At 41.4% G+C, this 22438-nt stretch overlaps 1 protein-coding gene across 2 annotated transcripts in view; it reads left to right on the top strand.

The window, feature by feature from the left end:
- Positions 1 to 22438, top strand: part of LOC146867068 (cGMP-dependent protein kinase 2-like) — a 1824148-nt gene that overhangs the window by 1705186 nt on the left and 96524 nt on the right. For both annotated transcript variants that reach the window (XM_085603485.1, XM_085603486.1), the window contains one exon: positions 10800 to 10862. In XM_085603485.1, the coding sequence (XP_085459611.1) occupies positions 10800 to 10862 (63 nt within the window). The remainder of the gene's footprint in view (positions 1 to 10799; positions 10863 to 22438) is intronic.

Here is a 22438-nt window from a genome sequence, read left to right on the forward strand (position 1 = left end):
GATCGATACTGAAGGTTATCTTGGTCAGATAAAAAGCGGTAGTCCCTCAGACATTATCCCAGCCAGAATTATCCCGATAGTAGGGAAAAGTCTGAGTCCGCAGATCCAAAATCTTATCAACCTCTCCTTGACTGAGGGACAAGTCCCCGGGGAATGGAAAAAAGCGCTGGTAAGGCCCATTAGAAAAAACTCTTCCATCCCCTGGACCGACTTATCCAATTTGAGGCCCATCTCGTTACTCCCTTTTTTGGGGAAGGTGATAGAGAAGCATGTCAATAAACAGATCTCACATTACATTGAACAGTTTGGCAAGCTGGGTAGTTCCCAGTTTGGCTTTAGACCCAAACATAGTACTGAATCCGCCTTGCTATCTGTGACAGATGACCTTCACATGTATCAGGACAGAGGGTACTCTGCGATCCTGGTACTGTTGGATTTATCGGCGGCGTTCGATACCATATCTCATAAAATCTTAATCGAACGTCTGGCCGCAATTGGGATTGAGAGCATAGCGCTAACCTGGCTAAAGAGTTTTCTATCTGACCGCACCCAAACTGTTAGCATGGGCTCATTTCGGTCAAAAGAAACTTACATCACCAAGGGGGTGCCACAGGGCTCTTGTCTAAGCCCTACTCTTTTCAACATCTATGTGGCACCCCTGGCCAGCATATTGAGAAACTTTGGGTTTGTCCCTGTCTCCTATGCTGATGATACGCAGCTTTATTCCCTTTTAAACATCTCACCGACGAAGTGAAGACAGCCTTCTCAGACGGCATGAAAGCGGTAGCGAATTGGATGAAGTCCAACTACCTTCAATGCAATGTGAATAAAACCGAAGTAATGCTCTTTGGGGAGGTTAGAAATCAGTGGACTCCTGAGTGGTGGCCATGTGAGCTTGGTCAAGTACCTGAACCGAAATTGGTTGTAAAAAACCTAGGGGTTCGTCTTGATCGGGAGCTCACCTTTAAACAACACGGCAATTGGGTGATCAGCCAATGTTTTCATGCTATCGGACTATTACGCAAAGTGTTTCCACTATTACCTGATTCCACTAGGAAAACCTTGGTACAGGCTCTAGTGTTGAGTCGTCTGGACTACTGCAATGGACTCCTATTGTCAGCTAACCAGGGAGTCGTAGATAAACTCCAGGTGGTACAAAACACTGCGGCTAGACTTGTGCTGAATACCCCCCCAAGAACACCTTGTAAACCACTCCTCGATAAACTACACTAGCTCCCAATTCATAAGAGGATTACTTTTAAGACATGCTGTCTTATTTACAGAACCATGCATGGATCCGGACCCTCTTATTGCCCAAACGTGGGTCTGGTTATCACTGCGCCACTGGATTCAAGCTAGCCTGACTGATGAGGGGTGATGCCCTGAAACAGGTCCCAGGATGCTTGTTTGTGGTCCAGGGAGGACCTGGCTTGGCAGTTTGGGCTGGACTGTTCCCATGAGGACTGGCTCAAGACTGATTTGCATATGGCTGGGTCCAAACTGGGGTGGTGTGGTGAGCAAAAGAACAATGGATTAAACCCAGATGTTTGTGACTGGGAGTGAATGTTTGCATTGTTAAGGATTCCGTCCATCATTTGTTCTTTTTGCTTTTGTCACCTTAAGTGAAACGGTCTGCCCAGACGTGGATCCCGTGCTCACTGCACTCCTGGAGTCAAGCTAGCTTGGCTGATGAGGGGTGATGCCTTGAAACCGGTCCCAGGATGCTTGTTACCGGTCCAGGCAGGACCTGGCTTGGCTGTTGGGGCTAGACTGTTCTCATGAGAGCAGGGTCAAGTTTAATTTGCATATGGCTGGTTCCAAACTGGGGTGGCATGGTGAGCAAAAGAAAGATGGACTACACCCATATCTTTGTGACAGGGGGTGAATGTTAGCATTTTTCTGCATTCCATCCATCATTTGTTCTTTTTGCTTTTGTCACCCTAAGTGCGAAGGGTATACCCAGACGTGGGTCCTGTGCTCACTGTGCTACTGGATTCAAGGTAGCCTGGCTGATGAGGGGTGATGCACTGAAACCAGTCCCAGGATACTTGTTTTTGGTCCAGGGAGGGCCTGGATTGGCAGTTTGGGCTGGACTGTTCCCATGAGAGAAGGGTCAAGACTGAATTGCATATGGCTGGGTCCAAACTGGGATGACATGTGTCCCATGCTCACTGCACCACCGGATTCAAGCTAGCCTGGCTGATCAGGGGGGATGTCCTGAAATCGGTCCCAAGCTGCTTGTTTCCAGTCCAAGGAGGACCTGGCTTGGCTATTCAGGCTGGACTGTTCCCATGAGAAGCAGGGTAAAGAATGATGTGCATATGACTGGGTCCAACCTGGAGTGGCGTGGTGAGCAAAAGAATGATGGACTAAACCCCGATCTTTGTGACTGGGGGTGAATGTCAGCATTGTTTTGCATTCCATCCATCATTTGTTCTTTTTGCTCTTATCTCCCTAAGTGGGAAGGGTATACCCAGATGTGGGTCCCATGCTCACTGTGCCACTGGATTCAAGCTAGCCTGGCTGATGAGGTGTGATGCCCTGAAACCAGTCCCAGGATGCTTGTTTTTAGTTCAGGGAGGACCTGGCGTGGCAGTTCGGGCTGGACTGTTTCAATGAGGAGCAGGGTCAAGACTGATTTTTTTTATTGCTCGGTCCTAACCGGGGTGACATGGTGAGTATAAGAACAATGGATTAAACCCAGATCTTTGTGGCTGGGGATGAATGTTTGCATTGTTCAGCATTCCATCCATCATGTGTTCATTTGCCCCCCTAATTGGGTCTCATGCTCACTGCATCACTGGATTCAAGCTGGCCTGGCTGATGAGGGGTGATGCCCTGAAACAGGTCCCAGGATGCTTGTTTACAGTCCAGAGAGAAGCTGGCTTGGCAGTTCAGGCTGGACTGTACCCATATGGAGCAGGGTCAGGATTGATTTGCATACGGCTGGGTCCAAACTGTGGTGGCGTGGTGAGCAAAAGAACGATGGAGGAAACCCAGATCTTTGTGACTGGGGGCGAATGTTTGCATTGTTCAGCCTCCGTCCATCATTTGTTCTTTTTGTACAGGCCCACTAGCAGCATTTAGAATACAGGCCCTGGGTGTATGGTGTACAACTTCACAATGGACTTATGAGCAAACTAAATATGCCAAATTAGCTATATACCAATATCTCCATGTTTAGGGGAGAAGCACATGCACTTTAGCACTGGTTAGCAGTGGTAGAGTGCTCAGATTCCTATGGCCAACAAAAAGATGCAGCAAAACATGGAGGTAAGTGGGCAAAAGTTGAGGGAAGACCACCCTAACAACAATAATATATAGCAAGCCTAACAGGTCTAACAATTTACAACTGCATTTATATTTGCTAATAGGCTCCTAAATGTCTAGTGTCATGTTGTCTAATTTGTTGTGTTATATTTATATTTTCAGTTTGACTTCAGAAGCATAGCATCATCAAGTATCATACATGCAAAGGTCCCATCACAATAAAAAATAGCGTCTTCGTCCATGAAAATGCGGAACTTAAAATGCACTGGATTAGACATGCAAGACTGTCACAGCATTTTATTTTGCTGAAATAGAGGGAGACTTATAATCGTGTAAATTAAATCATGATACCTTTAGAGCAGTACAAGGATGCACATTTCTACATTGGGAAACAAAATATTTTGACCTTCAGTAATGTTTAAATGCCCTTCACCTTTGTTCCGATGCAATACGTGAGTCACCTCAACTATGTGATTCATGTCATCATCCCCTTACCAGCATATGGTACAAAGAAATAAGAAGCCTTTTCATCTCTGTAGTACCCGTGATTGCCATCATTCACCCTGGCTCTCTGAAACTCAGCTCTGTTGAAACTCAGACTACATTTCTTAGCGTGGTCCTGTCTGTATCTCTTCCAGTCTTCACTGTTCTCACTCATTATTGTGCTTACTTTTTAGCAGTCAGAACGATGAAATAGCGTGCAGAAAGGCTGTTTTTTCAACAAAAGATTGTAGAGCTGCGTGGCAGTATCATTAACTAGTTCTGCAACCAAGAACAGCACAGATAGTTTTTAATTAAATCTGTTGCGGTATCAGGAGCAAGTGCGCTGGATCAGAACAGAGCTGAGTGCGTTATATGTGATGCCACTGTCTAAAACACATACATTTAACGCGGAATTTCTCAGAGTTAGTAAATGAGTTGGCACAAACAGCTCATAAAAAGTGATCACTTGTTACCTCTCTCTGCCTCCGAGCTTTGCTGCATGCAGCTTCCATATTAACACCAAAAATGTATAGAATGCAATTGAATAAATACAGATGTGCGCTGTGCAAACGTCCATGACACATCCCATGATGCTTGTAGCACAGGTTCAAACTCATTTTCAATGTGAATCAGAATATGGGCTGCAGATAACATGGCTCGGAAACATAGATGAGTTTTTGCTTCTCTGTGTTTCTGATGTTTATAAGCTTTGTTTCCTGCAGTTCATGTTGTGATTTGCATTATAGCAGAGTTAGAAAATCAGCTGCAAACAGCGGGATATCATTTAAAATGAGTTTACAAATCTGTTTTGCACCTGTCTATAGGACGCAGAACCTGTTTATTTAAAGGTCTAAGGACTTGGGGCCAGATGTACGACCATTAAGTTTAGCGAGTCGCAAATTGTGCAAAGTTGCGACTCGCTAAACTTAATGTACAACAGTGTCTCAGACACTGTTTGAGATTCCCAATGGGGTTGCAAATTGCATGCCACATGAATATTAATGAGGTTGTCGCAATTTGCGACCCCTTTGGGAATGGCTAGCACTCCCAGGGATGGTGGCCTTCTTGGGTCAGCAGACCACCATGTCTGGGACTGCTTTTAAATAAAGCAGTTTTTTTAAATGCAGCCCGTTTTCCTTAAAGGGAAACGGGATGCATATAAAAAAGAAAAATGAAACTTTTCGGTTTCATTTTTAACGGCAGGCACTGCCTGCCCTTCAAAAAGATTTATGCACCCATTCACAAAGGGGAAGGGATCCCCTGGGGACCTCTTTCCATTTGCGAGTGGTTTACCACCTACTTGAAGTAGGTGGTAAATTGCGAGTGTTTTGCGGCCGCAACTGCGGTCGCAAAACAACAGTACATGGCATGGTGACTCTCTATTAGGAGGGAACGCCGCTTCCTAATAGCAAGAGTCAGTGACTCGCAAAATAGCATTTGTACATGCCTGGAACTTTTTTCGCAGTTGCAAACGGGACGTTCTCTCGTTTGCAACTGCAAAGAAGGGTTGCACATGTGACCCTTTTTGTTCTATTGAATTTTGGGGTCGCAGATCATAGCTTGATACTGACTGAAAGACAGCAAAAATTCCAACTATTGTGCACATGACTATAGAAAAGGCCAAAAGGATTTAATTTAATTTTATGAAATTAAGCCTTGATAAGTGCCTAGTCAGACCCACTATATAGGCTGAAACGTGTTGGGTTAACTTTGTAACATTTCATCACAAAATTGTCACTTGAGAAATGAAAATAAAGATTGTTGAACGAACACTATGTGCTATGTGCTAAAAGATACGTCTTGTTTTTGTAGAATAATGCAAAAGAAATATTAGGATGCTCAAACAAACAACTATTCTTTACAGATCTGTTCTGCATCTGTGTGTAGGATACAGAATGTTCTCAGTGAAAGCTCTAAGGGTCACATGCATCAAGGTAAGCATTTGCGAATCCTTAATAGCGATTATTAAGGATTCGCTATTGAGGAATTGCAATTGCCTATGTATGTAGGTTTCGCTACAAAAATAGCTATTCCTACAAATTTCCTATTAGCAAATCGCAAATTGCGATTTGTTAATAGGGAATGGTTTCCCATTCATTCCTATGGGCCTAGAGGCCCAAAGGAATGAATGGAAAACCATTCTCAATTTGCGATTACCAAATAGGTAATCGAAAATTTCGAATGTAATTTCAAGGGTGATAGGGTCCAAAAGGCCACCCTGATGCACTCCCAAAATCGGCATGTGTTCACATGTGGCGCACACATATTCCCCAAGGGCATGTGTGTGCGCTTAGAAAAATGCAATTTTTGGCATTTTTCCAAGGAATTGCAAATTCCCATCAACTTGAAGTTGATAGTAATTTGTGATTCCTTAATGCAAATTTGCAATCTGAGATTGTTTCCTGCATTGAATTTAGGGACTCGCAAACTGCGATTCCCTAACTGCATTTGCAAAATAGGTAATGGCAAATTTTGCGATTACCTATTTTGCGAATGGCTTTGGGCTTGATGCATCCCAAATGGCTAATTACCGGTCGCATAGGGGCCGATACTGCGAATTGGCCCATTTGCGACTGGTAGTTAGCCTGATGCATGTGCCCTGTAGGGCCCTATGAACTATTGGATTTTGCGGGTGCAGACCGCAACCTGATATTAACTCAAAGGACGTCAGACATGCCAACGATTTTAGCAGTCACTATCAAAAAGAACAGAAGGATTTCAGTTAACTTGACTTAAGCAAATCGAGCCTTGAGAAGGCTATGGACAGATTTGCCAGAATAGGGTGAAATACATGTTGACTGAAACTTGTAGCATTTCATGACAAGATTGTCCCTTGAATTAAACTAAAGATTGTATCAGATTCGAAAAACCATTATGTATTATGTTCTAGACAATACATTATAATCTTTAACTTTACAAATATGCAAAAAAATATTACGGTTAATAGTTGTTTACAGATCTGTTCTTCACCTGTTTGTAGGATGTAGAACATGTTCAGTGAAAGCTCTAAGGCTTGATTTTTTAACAGATTTTGGAAATGTACGGTCACAAAGCATTGATTGAAAAAAGGCTCCTAAAAGAGGATGGTATTATTTACAAAGTATAAGCTGTCAATGAGGGACAGTTTCTGCTTTGTGAAAGGACCTGTGACCAACAGGGAAACACACAACAGCCTAGAAGACTGCTGAATACTCACCTCAAAGCTTTTCTCAATGGGGCTAGGGCAGTGGTTCCCAAACTTTTGACTCCTGAGGACCCCACTGAGTCACCACTGGAAGTCGGGGACCCCCAAGCAATTTGTATGATTTAAATTTCAAACGTTAAAACTGTAATTCGAAAAAAATAAACACGTGTGCACACAAAACAAATGCTCGAATTACAAAGGATTTTAGGGGCATATTTACAAACCCCTACCACCATGGAAACATCACTTTTTGCAACATTCGTGTGTCGATAGGGGCTTCACCTTATTTACAAGGCAGCGGTAAGCCACTTAACATGCTGCCTTGTAAATAAGGCCCCCTTTTGCGCAATGCTTAGCGTGAAAGGGGTGGGTAGCGGGTTTTGCAGTGGGCGTTCCACCCCAAAACCCATTGATTTTGATGCTTAACTTGGCGAAACAGGGAGAAATGCTTTATTTCTCCTCATTTTTGCTTTTTCTATGTGTGCTGCCTTGTGCAGCACACATGGAAAAAGAAAAACGCCTTGCATTGTTTATGTTCAGGAAGGTGACCCTTCCGGCACATAAATAATCATTAAAAAAAATGGCATTTTGTAACTTCCATGTGTGCTGCATTAAGCAGCACACATACAAGTGACAAAACCCCATTTCAAGATTGTTTATGTGCAGGAAGGGGGGACCTTCCTTTACATAAACAATCTTCTCCAGCACGCAGACACCCCTGCACTGTGTTGCACGGGTGCCTGCATTGGCACTACACTGCTAAGCGTAGCACCAGCACAGGGCGAAATGTAGGGCTGCACTATATTCTTGTAAATATGGTGCAGCCCAGTGTTTCTGAAGAGACGGCGCATGTCGTTAAGCCACAGAGGCTAATGGCACGCTCCACCACTTCTTTTATAAATATTCCCCTTAGTATTTTATATTGAAAGAATTTGCAAAAAACTAAAATTTTAATGGGAAGGTTGGTGCTGCATCTCTGTGACTAACTTTTAAATGGTTGATTTTATTTCGCAGTACGAGGTTCCTACTCCTGCCAGGGCCAGACTGGAAACCCAAAGCAGCCCTGGCAAATGTTTTCAGACCAGTCCCCATACGGTGCACACCAAGTGCATTGAGTGTGCCTGACCACTACAGAGGGGGCTTTGGGAGGCTATACCCCCAAAGAAATTTAGGAAACAATGGTGCAGTCTACAACACGTTTATCACTTTACATCACACACATATGGAGACAATTAATCATAAGTGTAAATCAGTGTATAGAAAATGTTACATAAGGCAAAGGGGACTACAAGGTGTAGGATTCACATGTCATTTATACTGGTAGGCATTTTTAAAGAGTGCTTGGTCTGGAGAAGCACAAAAAACTCGGGATTCAGAACATAAGACAGTGGTTAGCATTGACTTTAACAATAAAAATGTATTTCCACCCTGATAAACCTTTTTAGCAGCATCGGGATAATGAAAGCCTGGGAAAAAACATATGTTACTAACTTGTACCATGCAGTTTGCAAGCAGCTCTTTGATGACAGTTTATAGGTCACTGTGCTAGATTACGGTTGTCACTTATGTACTGCACAGTAACAAAATAATCTTTGTGACAAAAGCAGTAACCCACTCGCCAAGGCACATAAAATACTGTTATTTAAAATGCATGGTACACGTTCTTTGCAGTAGGCATATTAACCCTCTCTGCTACATTAGGTAACTCAAAGCTGCCACAGGACAAAACTCTAATCTCTCTCCAGCAGGTACATTAATCACTGTGTTATCTTGACACTTTTATTGTTGCTGGAAAACTGCTAATTATACAAGTGCAGTGCTTTCTAAACTGCTGCCTGCGGACCCCCTGGGAAAGTGTCAGGGACCCCTGGGGGTCCCCGAACCACAGTTTGGGAAACACTGGGCTAGACGATTTCTTACAAATTGCCTTTTGGTATTTGGGAACCAGGAGTGAAGGTAGCTGTCATTGCACTACTCCATTCCTATATTCCAAGCCCTCTCAGTAGGATTTGCAAAGAGAATAATAATAATAAAAGAACAGGTTTCTGTAAATCCTTCGTTATGGTCTTTATTTGCGCCAAAGAATGTGTCCATGAATTTTAGCACAGAGACTATTTTGGGAGCTGAGAATAATAAATCAAGCCTAAGTGTGCATGCAGTGAGCAGAACTTCAGGGAGAATTAGGGCCAGATTTATTATGAGATTATGGTATCCTTGTGTCACGCAGGGTGTTGCAAGGGCAACGCAATCCCTAAATCAGATTTTCAAACCAACGCAAACAACCTTGTGTAGCCCAGCAGTGCTTAGTAAATCTGGAGTAACACAAGGCAGCGTAAGCCACTGCCTCTTGCTACTCTACATTGGGAAGACGTTCCATGTGGGGAGTGTGGGTGTTCCCATACATCAAACCATAATTATGCCGCATTCCCAGATTTACCAACAATGGTAAACTGGGGAATGCGTAAAAATTCTATGCCTTCCCAGGGGAGGCGCAAAGAGGAGAAATATCTTTATTTTGCCTCGTTTTGTCCTCTTTCTATGTGTGTTGCATTCTGCAGCACACTTAGGAAGAGGACAGCACACTTAGGAAGAGGAAAAAGCCCAAGAGGAATATTTTGGGGCAGGAAGGTTTCTTTTCCTGCACAAAAACATTTGTGCCTGCAACGCAGGCACTCTTTCACCATGGCGCAAAGGTGCCTGTGTTGGTACTAGACAGCAGATTGTGCGCCAGCGCAGGCAGAGAGCAGGAATGCATCATGTATTGCTAAATATGTCGTATTCCTGCCCTCCCCCTTTCACCCAGCGCAGCAAATTCTCTTGCTGCGTTGCGTTGTGTTAACAATTGATAAATCTGGACCTCAGTGTCAGTTAAAAAATTGTGATGTTCGGTACAGCAACTGTGCTACAAATGTATCAATTCCTGAATTGAATTTGCTTGTTAGAACTGAACAAGTGGAATGGTGCACCTGTAACTGAATCAATCAATAAGTCCTTAGATCCATTTGAAAATAGTTCCTGCTTTATTTAAATTCAATGGTCAAAGTAAAAAAATCCAATCAATAAAAGCATCCAGGCAACGCGATTCATTCAAGCAATCTTGAACTTCGTCAGGGCTTGTATTTGTATGTTTTTGTTGTTGAATATCATTTTTGATTTGTATTAGCCCATCAGTTATTTTCAATAGTTGTTATTCACTGTTGTAGATGTATGTCGAAGTTACTAAAAATTTTCATTGGAGATCATTATAATTCCCCTAATTCAATACCTGAATCAATTTAGCAATTGAAAAACGCCACGCTTCGTCCCTATCAAAAACGATATTCAACAACATACAAATACGAGCCCTGACGAAGTTCAACAAAACGTGTTGTCTGGATGCTTTTATTGATTGGATTTTACGACTTTGATCATTGAATTTGAATAAAGCAAGAACTATTTTCTAATGGATCCATTGACTTAGTGATTGATTCAGTTACGGGTGCACCATTCCATTTGTTGTTCTGTCAAGACTTTGTCTGCCTCTGCAGTAATAACACACAACGGCTGGTATTGGAAGAGGAGGGCACCGTGGTGTACTATTTCGTACTATGTGTGAGGTGCAGTTGGGTGGTCTGCCGTTGCCCTACTTTCTCTTGTGTATGCTTGTTAGGACTGCATGATAAACGTAAATATGTTTTCATAGGGATTTCATTCTCCTCCTATGTGCATAGCATTTCACTTGTTACAACTCTCCTCAGCCTAGTGCCTACTGTGCAAAACCATAAATATATAAATGAACAAAGGACAAGACTAGTTCTGCAGGTTTATGATGACAAGAGGAAAATAAATGGTCCTTCATTATTATTTTTTTCTTGTGTTCCAGGATCAATCCAGCAGAAAGACTTGGAAATCGGAAGAGTGGCATCAGTGACATCAGGAAGCACAAGTGTGTATTAAAACAATTCATTTCTCCAACTCCCTTTTTAGCATTTAAGAGCCGGTGGTCAGATTTTCGAAACGTCATCTCTTTGTAGCTTCAAATTCACATAACTTGACATATCCAGGCTTTTCTTTAATAGCATCTTCGTCCATGAAAATGCTGAACTTAAAATGCTCTGTATTAAACATTTAAGTCTGTCACAGCAGGAAACTGGCATTATCTGAAATAGAGGGAGAATTATACTTGTGTCAATTAAATCCGTGTTCCTTAAGAGCTGTATAATGATGCACATTTCTACATTGGGAAACAGACTCTTTTGACCATCAGTAATGTTTAAATGCCCTTCACCTTTGTTCCGATGCACTATGTGAGTCACCTCAACTATGTGATTCATGTCATCATCCCCTTAACTCGGAACACAAAACAATGAACCCGGCTCTGTACTACTCATGGAGTAACGAACAGTCAACTCTTTTATCTCTCCGAATGGAATTATTATTCGAACATTCCTGTTTCTTATTAATTTAAAAATTGATCAAAACAATTTTTTGGACTGAAAAAGAAACACAGACTTATCAAATTCACACATGAACTTACACGTATATACAATTCACATTAACATACACTTAAAGACAAAAATGGACTTACACTGTGAAAAAAATATTGACAACAGCTTGCAACATGACAAAATGAGCAAATGAACTCATACATTAATCTGATGCAAAACACATTTTTTAGGAAAATTTACATCATATACAAAATTTAGTAATAAACATGAAAATATCCAATGTTATGAACCACCCCAGCCCAGCCGGGCTGGGGTGGGGGTCGGGGTTGTTTTGTGGGCTCTGGGTGGGTTGGGAATCTTTTTTGGCCTGCGGGCTGCATTGGACCAAAGCAGGAAGCAGGGGGAGATCGGCAGTGAGGTAAGTGGGGCTGGGCTGGGGTGAGTCAGGAATGTTTTGTGGGCAGGGGGTGATTCTGGATTGTTTTGTGGGCTGGAGGGTGGGCTTGAGGGTGGGTCGGGTAGTTGTGGGCTGGGGTGGGTCAGGGGTAGTTTTCTGGGCCAGGGGTAGTTTTGTGGGTTGGGGTGGGTTGGGGTAGTTTTGTAGGCTGGGGGGTCAGGGTAGTTTACTGGGATGGGGGTGGGTCAGTTGAAGTTTTGTGGGCTGGGGCTTGGGTCGGAGTAGTTTTTCAGGCTGTGGGATGGGTCAGGGGTAGTTGTCTGGGCTGGGGGGTAGTTTTCAGGGCTGGGAGGGTTTGGGGGCAGTTCTCAGGGTCCCGGGGGTTTGGGGCTAGTTTTCAGGGGTGGGGCTAGTTTTCAGGACTGGGAATGGGGCAAGTTTTTAGGGCTGGGGTCAGGGGTAGTTTTCAGGGCTGGGGGTTGAGTAGTTCTTAGGGCTGGGGGTGGGTTAGGATATTAGGTTTCAGGGCAGGCGAGGGGAATGGAAAGTCAGGCAGTTTTCAGGGCTTAGGGGAAGGTGGGTCCGTTTTTAGGGCTGGGTTAGGACTTGGCAGGGTCAGGTTCAGGGACAGGGTTGAGGGACAGGGTTTGGGGCACACTTATATACCCATTTATTCTTCCATCGACCTTGAGATATACATATATAAAACATATTTAATTTTCAGAAAAACACGCATTCACTGGATGATGTCATCAGTGATGTCATGAGTGATGTCACTGACCATGTCATGAGTGATGTAATATGTGACGTCATCAGCAGTGCATTACGGGCGCGCGAGTTATAGTTAGCTGAACTAACTATAACAGGGGAATTTCAATGGCTTTGTACGAGTGAAATGTCCAGCTAACTGTAACGCCCCCGAAACCTATGGTTTTTTCAGTGAATCTATATACACACACACACACACACACACACACACACGCACGCACACACACACACACACACACACACACGCACACACACACACATCATAGTCCCTCAATTTGTCATTGAGGCACTTCAACCACTTTTCCAGATCTCGTAGTTTGAGGCTGAGGAAACACAGGAGAAACAACCGCAACAAGCACTGGTGATCTAGACCCTGATGCAATCCTGGGTCTCTCCTGGCCCTCTGATGACAAACGCTCACTCCGGATGTCTGGAGCCGACAGACTCCCGGGCAGATGCTTGAAATGTGAGGAATCCCTTGTAATGGACTTTCCAGGATGGTGGAAGTCACCATGTGTCCCTTACTTGTCATGAGTCAATGACTTATTTGTCTGTTTCCCTGTAGCTCTATTCCTTTGGGCCTATTTAAGAAGGAGGAAACTGTGTTTAACCAAGAAGCCTCAGAAACACAAAGAGTTTATCTGATTTATATAATCTCATAACTCAGCTCTTTATGGAGATAATAAAAGGGAATCTTGAGGGGGAAATTGTCATAATTTCAATGTTTTATAAGGTATCTTGTACCAGTTTTTTTTTTTCAAGTGTGATGTTTGCATTATCCATAATGAATTTTAGATATCTTCGGTTATATATATGCTTGGGAACATGTTGGTAAATAGGATATTTGATCTTGCTAATCACATTATGAAAAAGTAAGTAAGTCTACCTGGCGGACCTTTACTGAAGTTTTTAGTGTGTAACCCATCAACCTGTGGTATTAATTAATCTCTTTTTTTAGGAGAATGTTAGCTTTGATGTGCTGCTAACTAGGATTGTTCAATCATAATTTTTATCATGCTCTCTCTACTAAGTTTTTATGTATTGTTATTTTTAGATACTGAACTGCACTGATGGGCAGAATGAGGAACTGACGAGCTCATGTCCCTCTAGCGCAGTGCACTGAACAACCTTTTTAAGAAAGCTCATAATACGTTCAACTGCGCCATTACCAAGTGGCCATAGAGATGTGCTTTTCTGATGCCTGATATTCAAATGAGTAAGAAAGTCTTTGAATTCCTGACTATTCAATGAAGGGTAGTGGTCAGATTTCAGAATGGACAGACCACCCCAGGTTGCAAATATGCCTCCTAATCTTCAACTACTCGATCATAAGTGATTACTGAAAGGTCTTCAACTAGAGGAAACTGGGTTGATTCATCTATGATTACAATGAGGTAATGGATACTTTCAAGGGGTCCAAAGAAATCAACTGCAATTTTCTCCCAGACCTGTTTTGGAAGATCCAACATGTTCAACGGATGCTATGTTGTTTTGGAAGATAAACTGATACACGAATGACAAGCCTGGTGCTCTCTCAACTCGCTCATCAAATGAAGGAGCCAAACATAGCCACAGAGGGCTCGATTTGTGGCAACAATTCTAGAAGTCCCTCATGTGCCACTTAATTGACTTGCTGTTGTAGACTTTCAGGAATAACAATTCTTGACCCTTGCAAGATAATCCCTTCCGGTGTGACTGACAGTTCATCACACACATTCTTGAATTTCTGATATTCACTGTTGCTTTCAAGAAGTAGGGCATGTGTTCACCTGGATTGATGCATAATAATGCCTTTGAGAATGCATTGGTAGCAGCACATATTTGCTCAACGGACACAGCTGCAGGAGTGCTGGAGTGCTGGAGTGAAAGAAAAGTAGTTCAGGAGAAACCACCTGGGACAGAAAATAATTTTGATTTACACCACACCGGCAATAGCAACAAACCTTTAACTTCCTCCATGTCTAACCAACAGAAAAAAAGTCACATCAATTAGCCCAATCTTCAGAACAAAGGCTTGCCCTTGTCAATGACAGCGGTGAGGCACTTCCATCAAACACCACTGAGAGAGTAGGTGATTAAGGTCTAATTAATATATTAGGTGCACTGCCCTCAGGACCTCTCCTGCATGAAGTTCAGCCATTTAAAAGTAATAGCTCAGATCAAGGCTTGGTTATTCTATAAACGCCTCTTTATGTGTCACAAGGAACACAAGATTGCATCAATCGCAGCCACATTTTTAAACTGCTAAAAGCACTCCCACATAACTCAGCTTTTTCATATCAATCAAATGTTAGCTCACATTCTTCTCCTCGCATTCAAGGGAAAATTAATAAAACAAAAAGGCTGGTATTATGTCAAAAATAAACTTGAAGCTGTTTTATTCCTAAAACAATATTATGATAATTGGTGGATACATATCTCCCTCCTAAACCTGAACACTACCCTCCACTTTTCAAAACTCGCCCTAACAGTACAACCACCCGATTAGGATAAACGTCAACTCGGTAAAGCTGAGTTCTTCTATGATTCAGGAACCTCAGCAACCAACTCAAAAGGGCCCAATGCACAGGATATTCAACCCCTCTGAACAGCAATCCGGGAAAGTACACATACCCCTTACCCTTTTGTCAAGAGGCTAACGCCATGGCTACCCGTAATTTTATCCAACAATAAACAGCTGCCTACATACAATCAACAGGCTTCCCAATCACCATTCCTAACCACATTTGGATAGATAAATGCAGGAAATCTGGCAGCTTTCAAATGAATGAGATTATGTTAGGATCATGGAATGTATCAGGACAGAAGCAACTCAATAGCAATATGGTGGCGAAAAATTACTTAAATAACGATGATATTTTATGCCTCCAAGAAAGGTTAAAAACAGAAGCAATCCAACTGCAAGACTATGAAGTCCATCTTAGCCTGGCTTTAAAAATATGAGAGAAAAGTATGGCTCCAGGTGGTATGCCAATTTTGTTTTAAAATACCCTTACCATGGTAACCAAAAATCTAAATGTCGGAAACCCATCGATTTTGGCATTCAAATTACCAATACCAAACATGAAGTTGCAAAAATTAATAATACTAAAACATTTATTAAAACCAGGCTTTAAATCCCTTCGCATCGCGGTTGAACATTTTGAGTTATACATACTGGAATTATGCACTGAACATCCGGGTGCAGGATTTTATAATTTCCGGTGACTTCAATCTCAACCAGATTCATTGTAATTATGACACTGCAACAATGAGAGAGCAAGACCAAATCCGGGAAGTTCGAACCTCATTTCACATTCCTTAAAGATCGGATCCTCTTGGTAGTCGAAGTTTAACATTCTGTGGGTTTAGGAGCGGTAAACAGCAGAATTAAATCGGACAACCCAGCAACCTTCACTCATGTGACCGCAAAATGTACCCCAGTTTTTGAGTGCACAATAATTTCCTTGCATCTCTTAAATCATGTAAAATAATTCCTATTGGTACTCCTCTTTTCTCCTATATAGTTAGGGAAGGTGGAATCAGACAACAGTGTGAACTACTGGCCAACGAAAATCAATTGTCGATGGATAATGTCATGAAGAAGCGCAATTATTTTCTCCAATCCACCAGTGTAAATTCCTGGTTCATGCTAATTCTCTGAACAGAGAAATGAAAACTCCATAGTCTGTGCAGAACACTGAGAAAATTGAATCACTGTGCAGAATAAATTATGGAGATGATAAATCAACATAATCTTTATAGGAAATTGTTATAGTAGTCTGAAAATGAAAGGATCTGAGCCTTACTACATATGGCTTGCTCCTCTAAAGATTCGAACACATTCTGGAGATGGATCCACAAATTGTTCTCCCAGTTGACTGCGCCCATTAAATAATCATAACGCCATGGTTTGGGATAATGTTTATAACTGCCCTATACACAAAAAAGGAGGCAAAAAAAAAATATTGCTGATTTCCACTGCACCCAAAACGTTCTTTATGTTAGGCATCTTGGGACTGAGACAGTAACCAATAAGATCCTTAAAATGAAACAATCTGCAGGAAACTCACCATTGACGCTAACTACGAAATCTGCCAGCTGGAGAACTTGCAAAAGACAATTCTGAAATGTCGATGCGACTGGGCCTCAGGACCAAATAGCATATCAGCAATTATTTTTAAGATAAACCCTGACTTTGGGCTTAATTGGCATTTTACATCTTTGGCAACTGCCACTTCACTCGTCCGATTCCTCCATCATGGCGGGACTCCTATATTTACCCAGCACATAATAAGGGGAAGATAGATGACCCATCGAATTACAGGCTTAGAGCCCTCCTGGAAGTTGAGATACAATATTCCCCCTCTCTTATCCTTGAAGATGCGAGTGGGAGGGCAGAGAAGTGCAACTCAATACTGGTTCCAAACTGCGTGCAAAAGATACAGCATCACCATCAACAATATTGTTGCTCTTGCGCTGCTTGTACACAATTCGGCAATTAACAGATCTCTTCATGCATTCTTTATTGATTAAAAAAAAGCATTTGACAGCATTGACAGAAATCTGCTCTGGGACAAGTTTAGCAAATGGCGACTTGCAGATAACACACTCAGTGCTATAATAGCCTTATATGCCAACAATTGGGTCTAAGTAAAGCTGTCAGTAGACAGTACCTTGTCTAAGAAGGTTTTTATCAACAAAGGCCTGAAACGGCGTATGTATTGGCACCTTCTTTGTTTTATCTGTTTGTCGCTGATATGGAGGAATCAATAACAAACTGTAGAGCAGTCCACCTAAATTAAATAAACACTCCCTGCATATTCACAATATACCGACATCGTCTTAATGAACCATTCTTCCACAGGTCTCCAACACTCATAAATTTATTTGGGGTGATATTGCAGAAATAGCAGTGTATTCATAAATTAAGAAAAAACTAAAATCATTACCTTTCAAGGAGTCTAAATAAATCCAGGACAATGCGGAAGAGGCACCCTTATAATGGGTTGTGCATGTTCAAATAAGTACATTTGGGTGATTTTCCAACCTAGGGGAAATCTAAGAAGCATATGGGGTCCCTCATTGCAAAGAAAGCAGGTATCAGATTTTCATTACAAAAATCATCAAACTATCCCATGGGCCCTTCCTTAGTGCCATGTTTTAGTCTTGAATGCCAATTATCTACTGGTGCTCTCATATGGGCTTGAAGCTTTTCCCGGCAAATTTGGTCAACGGCTTAACTGGGCACTGCCGAAGCTGTAGAAATCAATCTTTATTTACCAAACTCAGCTAGAGAAGCTCAACTTCGTCTGGAGTTTGGTCTTACAGAGCAGTCATTGGCCCAAATCGCTGTTTTAATACATTTTGGTTTAGGCTCATCAAAGTAGACAACAACCGTTAACTATAATTTCGGTCTTGAAATTTCATTTTATAATCTAACCCTTAAGCCTTGGCTGTTTAGACAACTCTTGGCGACTGACAGATGATCAAGCCATGAACCCTTGACATTACTATTGAAAACTTTAAATTGATTCTCAATTAGAGTGGTTATAACAAGATACAGATTGGTTGCCCTACAGAATCTACAAGCAAAACTGAATAATCAGTTTTCTGTTACCACCTGTATGGAACTTGCACCCCAATGGCATTGAATGCTGTCACCATCCAGAAAAATTGATCTTACATTTTTAAGACTCTGCTTTGGCCTTTTTAACATTGGTGAAATTGTTAAAAAAAGGAAATATGGTAGAACAAAGGCAGGATGCTTTTTCTGTCCTTATTCTAAGGAATCATTTGTGTATGTTCTTTGTGCATGCCCAGCTTTTATTTGTGAGAAGAAGAATTTTTTTGGGACCTGAACATGAGGACCTGCTTTGAGGACATACAGAATTATTTTCAAGGGTCAAACAGCAGGCTAATGGCCAAGGTTCTTGATGCACTAGCCCAGCAGTATGTCACCCGCCTGGAGTGTAACACTGGGAGCTGGGTGGATTTACTGTCTTGTTGAAGATATTTGCTACATACTCGGATGGCAGAGGCGTTAAGAGTCTATTCTCCTTGGCACATTGCGATATTTGCACACTCTATATTTCTGTTTTTTATTCCTCCATGGCATTTATATGTATTTTACTGATTATCTAATAAGGCTTCATTTTAACACTTCGTTACATTAGGAGCTATCAGGGCAGGTGGAATCGCTGTCCTATCTGAGCTATTCATTATTTCCCCTGATGGCAAAGGCACTTAGAGTCTATCTTCCATAACCCATTCCGACATTTGCATACTTCATATTTCCATTTTATTGTACTCCTCTTATTGTATTGATATGTATTAAATTGATTATTTATCATAGCTTCAGTTTTTTTCTGAATTTTGAAAATGTTGAAACAGTTTTATTAATTAATTAATAAAGTAAGGGGAAAGTTTTAGTAATATATTTGAGATAGCATGCTCCAAACTGCACCATCGGCTACATACCATACCCTTACCACTCCTTTGCTGAATGGACATGGCTCATTTACTACACTTGCTCTTTGATTGACGCTAGGATTTTTCACAATCCTTATGACTTCAGTGATGTGAAGGCAGCACGCCCACTTTGAAAATTGTTGCAGAACCACTGTGTTTTTTCAATGTCAATTGGGGTGTTGAGCTCTATTGTGACATCATTCAAAAGATGGCGGGTTCAATTTGTGCGGGTGTTTGCTTGTGGTGAGCACAAGCACTTGTTCAGTGGTGCGTTGTACTTGCAAGTTAGACTAATATAGAGCCAACCATTGCTTTTCTGTCTTTATTATTTAGATATTGAAATCAATTGCCAGGCCAGGAAGAAGCAGTCCAACCGGTACATTACCAGAATCATATATTCCTAGGAAGAGAGCCCGTCCTTCTGTCCTTAGGAATACGTGTAGCACTGATTTGTCCAAACCCATCTAAGCTGTTTCTCATTAGCTGGTACATCAAGCTGGGCGGATTCAGCCAGGATGGACCATGAAGGAGTACCTCACTGACCACATCATGTGTGACATAAATATTATCTTTAGCCTCTGTGCCACACCCTCTCAGATAGCAATTCTGGGCACCACCTGTTTGCATGGGCCATACCACTAACTCTCCCTTCCCCGAAGCATGAAGATTCACATGTTCAGGCAGCTACTGCTCTGACAATGTGGACCTCAGACAGTAGCCATGGCAGGCACAACCCTTGAACACATTACATACCACCAAAGTCTGAAAGTCAGTCCATATCTGTGGATCACTTTTACATATTCATGATGTAGCCCACCTTCATTTTGCAGATTACTGAAGTGAGATAAAACCTCTTTTGTCAAATTGTAAACATCAGAGATTTGCCCTCATGAAGATTAGAGTAGGAGTGTAAGTATGACCCAGTGAGATAGACTGGCCTGATTTGGCATCATGAACCTGTGCATTGAGGGTAATGTCTTCTATAAAATAAAGAATAGTGCGCTAACGTGCCTTGCAAGAACGATGATCTGCTGCAGACTTTAGAGCAGATTTCTTAATAAAATTATGTTCATTTTTGTGTGTTAAGGTAGAACAAATAGGCTATAGATAATGTTTACTGGACCTATAGTTTGATTGGGCCAACAGTTAAAGGAATCTGACTTAAAAGTTGCACTGCACACATGATTTATTTCTCATTCGTTTTTTATAAAATAGACACAAATGTGATTTTTTTCATGGTGTTGTTTATTTCCAATGGATCAATTAGCGTGCTTTGAAGGAAGCCTGCTGGAGACACAAATGTTCAAGGCTGATGCTGCCCACTAGTAGAACTGTGCTCTGATTCAGTATTTTCATAGTGTAAAACCATTTTCCCTTATATGTTGTCTACAAGGGATATATGTTTATTAATTTTAGGTGGATTACTAGAGTGAGTCTGTTTTACGGAATACACATTTTGCTATGGTGTTTGGTTTCTGTCAATATAACATTATAGAACGGTGCATAGTGCCACTTCACACAATTCAAAGGGAATGATTTACCACTACTCTGAAACTATAAAATATGCTTCTTTTGGGATGTGTGCCAGAATTTTTGCTTGTTCCCTCAGAGGCAGGCTTTATGTCAGTCCCTGTGCTGCTCCTATACTTAGATTTCTTTTGAGTTATATTATTGATGCTGATGTAAATTGCCTTTTTGCTTTTTGTAATGATTCGTAATTTTAAATAAACCTTCATGATTCATACTTTGAATCTTGAATTGTCTAGGCCTTTTTATTTGCCTTTGCCCTACTGCTTTAGGACTTACACGGCCTGAACCGTCTAATCAGCCGTTTGGCAAATTAGTAGAACAAAGTGTCAGCAGAGTTTGGTAGAAGAGGATGTTTATTGGCAATTTGGGGCACTTTTGTTTTTGTGCAAATTTAGGTGCATAATTTTACTAACATTTGCACCCTCAGAGTTAGGGTGATTAATACAGTTGGAATAATACAGGTGGGGCAGCAGTAGTATACCAGATGCAACTTACCTGTTGATGTTGTCAGGAATTGAATTATGTGAATATCAGAAGGGCTTCGTGAAGTTAGTTATCTTGTGTGAGTTTTGTGGATTGTTATGCGGATTATGATGGAGAATTGAATTGTCTTGTGGTGTGTAGTTTGGAGTAAATGAATAATTCTGTGGCATGTGCAAATCACATGTTGTTATGCAAATGGTGGTTTGTGTTTTGCGTTGAGCACTCATTAAAGTTGAAATCTGCACTGAATTGCAATGTTTTGCTTGAGGTGCTGAAGCTGTTTTAAATTGTGCTTCTGATGCAGAAATATTGTGATTTTATGTGATTCATGTGCAAAGGATTTTTTAGATTCTTGCATAAGGTTGACGGACATATAGAAATTCAAGCTCTCAAGATAAATATTAAGGTTGTCTGCTGAAAAGGCGTGTGGCATCACATCAAGTTGTAGGTTATAGGCCTATAGGTTAAAGTCCTATGAAGTCCTTAATAGTCTAGCTATGTAATAACTAATCAGGGTGGTATCATTCATTTCTATGTGCATGGGAAACAGACGAGCTAACTCAAAGGTAGGTTACTGCTGGTCAACAACCTATCTTCTTGTGATTGAAAGCACTTGAAGTGTTCCAATTAATGTTGTCAGATTGATTTCCATTCTGTGTCCCGGTAGGCAGACAAAGTATTTGTTTTGATGTGTGGACTGCATTTTAAGTCCTGTTTTGAAATTGGATTGTGATTGGCGAAATTAATATTGTGTTGTGGGCTGGGTTGAAATTACACTGTGTGTGTGTTTGAATAAACTAGCAATTTCTGCTAATGGAGAATATTCCTCACCCTGGTTGGTCCTCCTGCCCTCGAGATGTTGATGGGTCATGGAATATATTCTTGCCTATGGTTAAAAGAATGGAATAGAATTACTGCTGACAATAGTAAGACAGAGTTTCCTATATATGGTTCATTTGAAGTGAAAAAGAATAAAACAGCACATAGCACATAAGAAAATGCTAAAATTACAGCTTGGTAAGGTTGTCAACCATCGGATGAATGTGAGATTCTGTTTACAGAAGAAAGCATGGCGGCAGGAAGTGCTAGAAACCATAGGTACTTTATTTGCAATTATTGAGGTAACAGACAAAAAGAAAGCAAAAGATGATAAAAATAAGAAAGAGACGGAATTGAATGGGAGAAATTCTGAGGGAGAGGATGAGCTGATGGACAGATTGTTGATTAGACCAAGACTACATCTGTATAATGAGACTCATGCACAGGTGATGGGGCAAAGAGGTAGAGAGCCAAGTGTCAGGAAAGGAAAGGCAGTGCCAAGCTTGTCTTCATGTGGTGAGACAAAAGTGGTAAATATCAACCCTTTCAAACTCCAAGGAGATTTAGAACTAATGGCACAAACAGGAATTGATAAATATAAAATTGCAAAGTATCATAAAGATGAGT

Source organism: Triturus cristatus, chromosome 1_2, assembly GCF_964204655.1.
Source record: "Triturus cristatus chromosome 1_2, aTriCri1.1, whole genome shotgun sequence".
Taxonomy (NCBI): domain Eukaryota; kingdom Metazoa; phylum Chordata; class Amphibia; order Caudata; family Salamandridae; genus Triturus; species Triturus cristatus.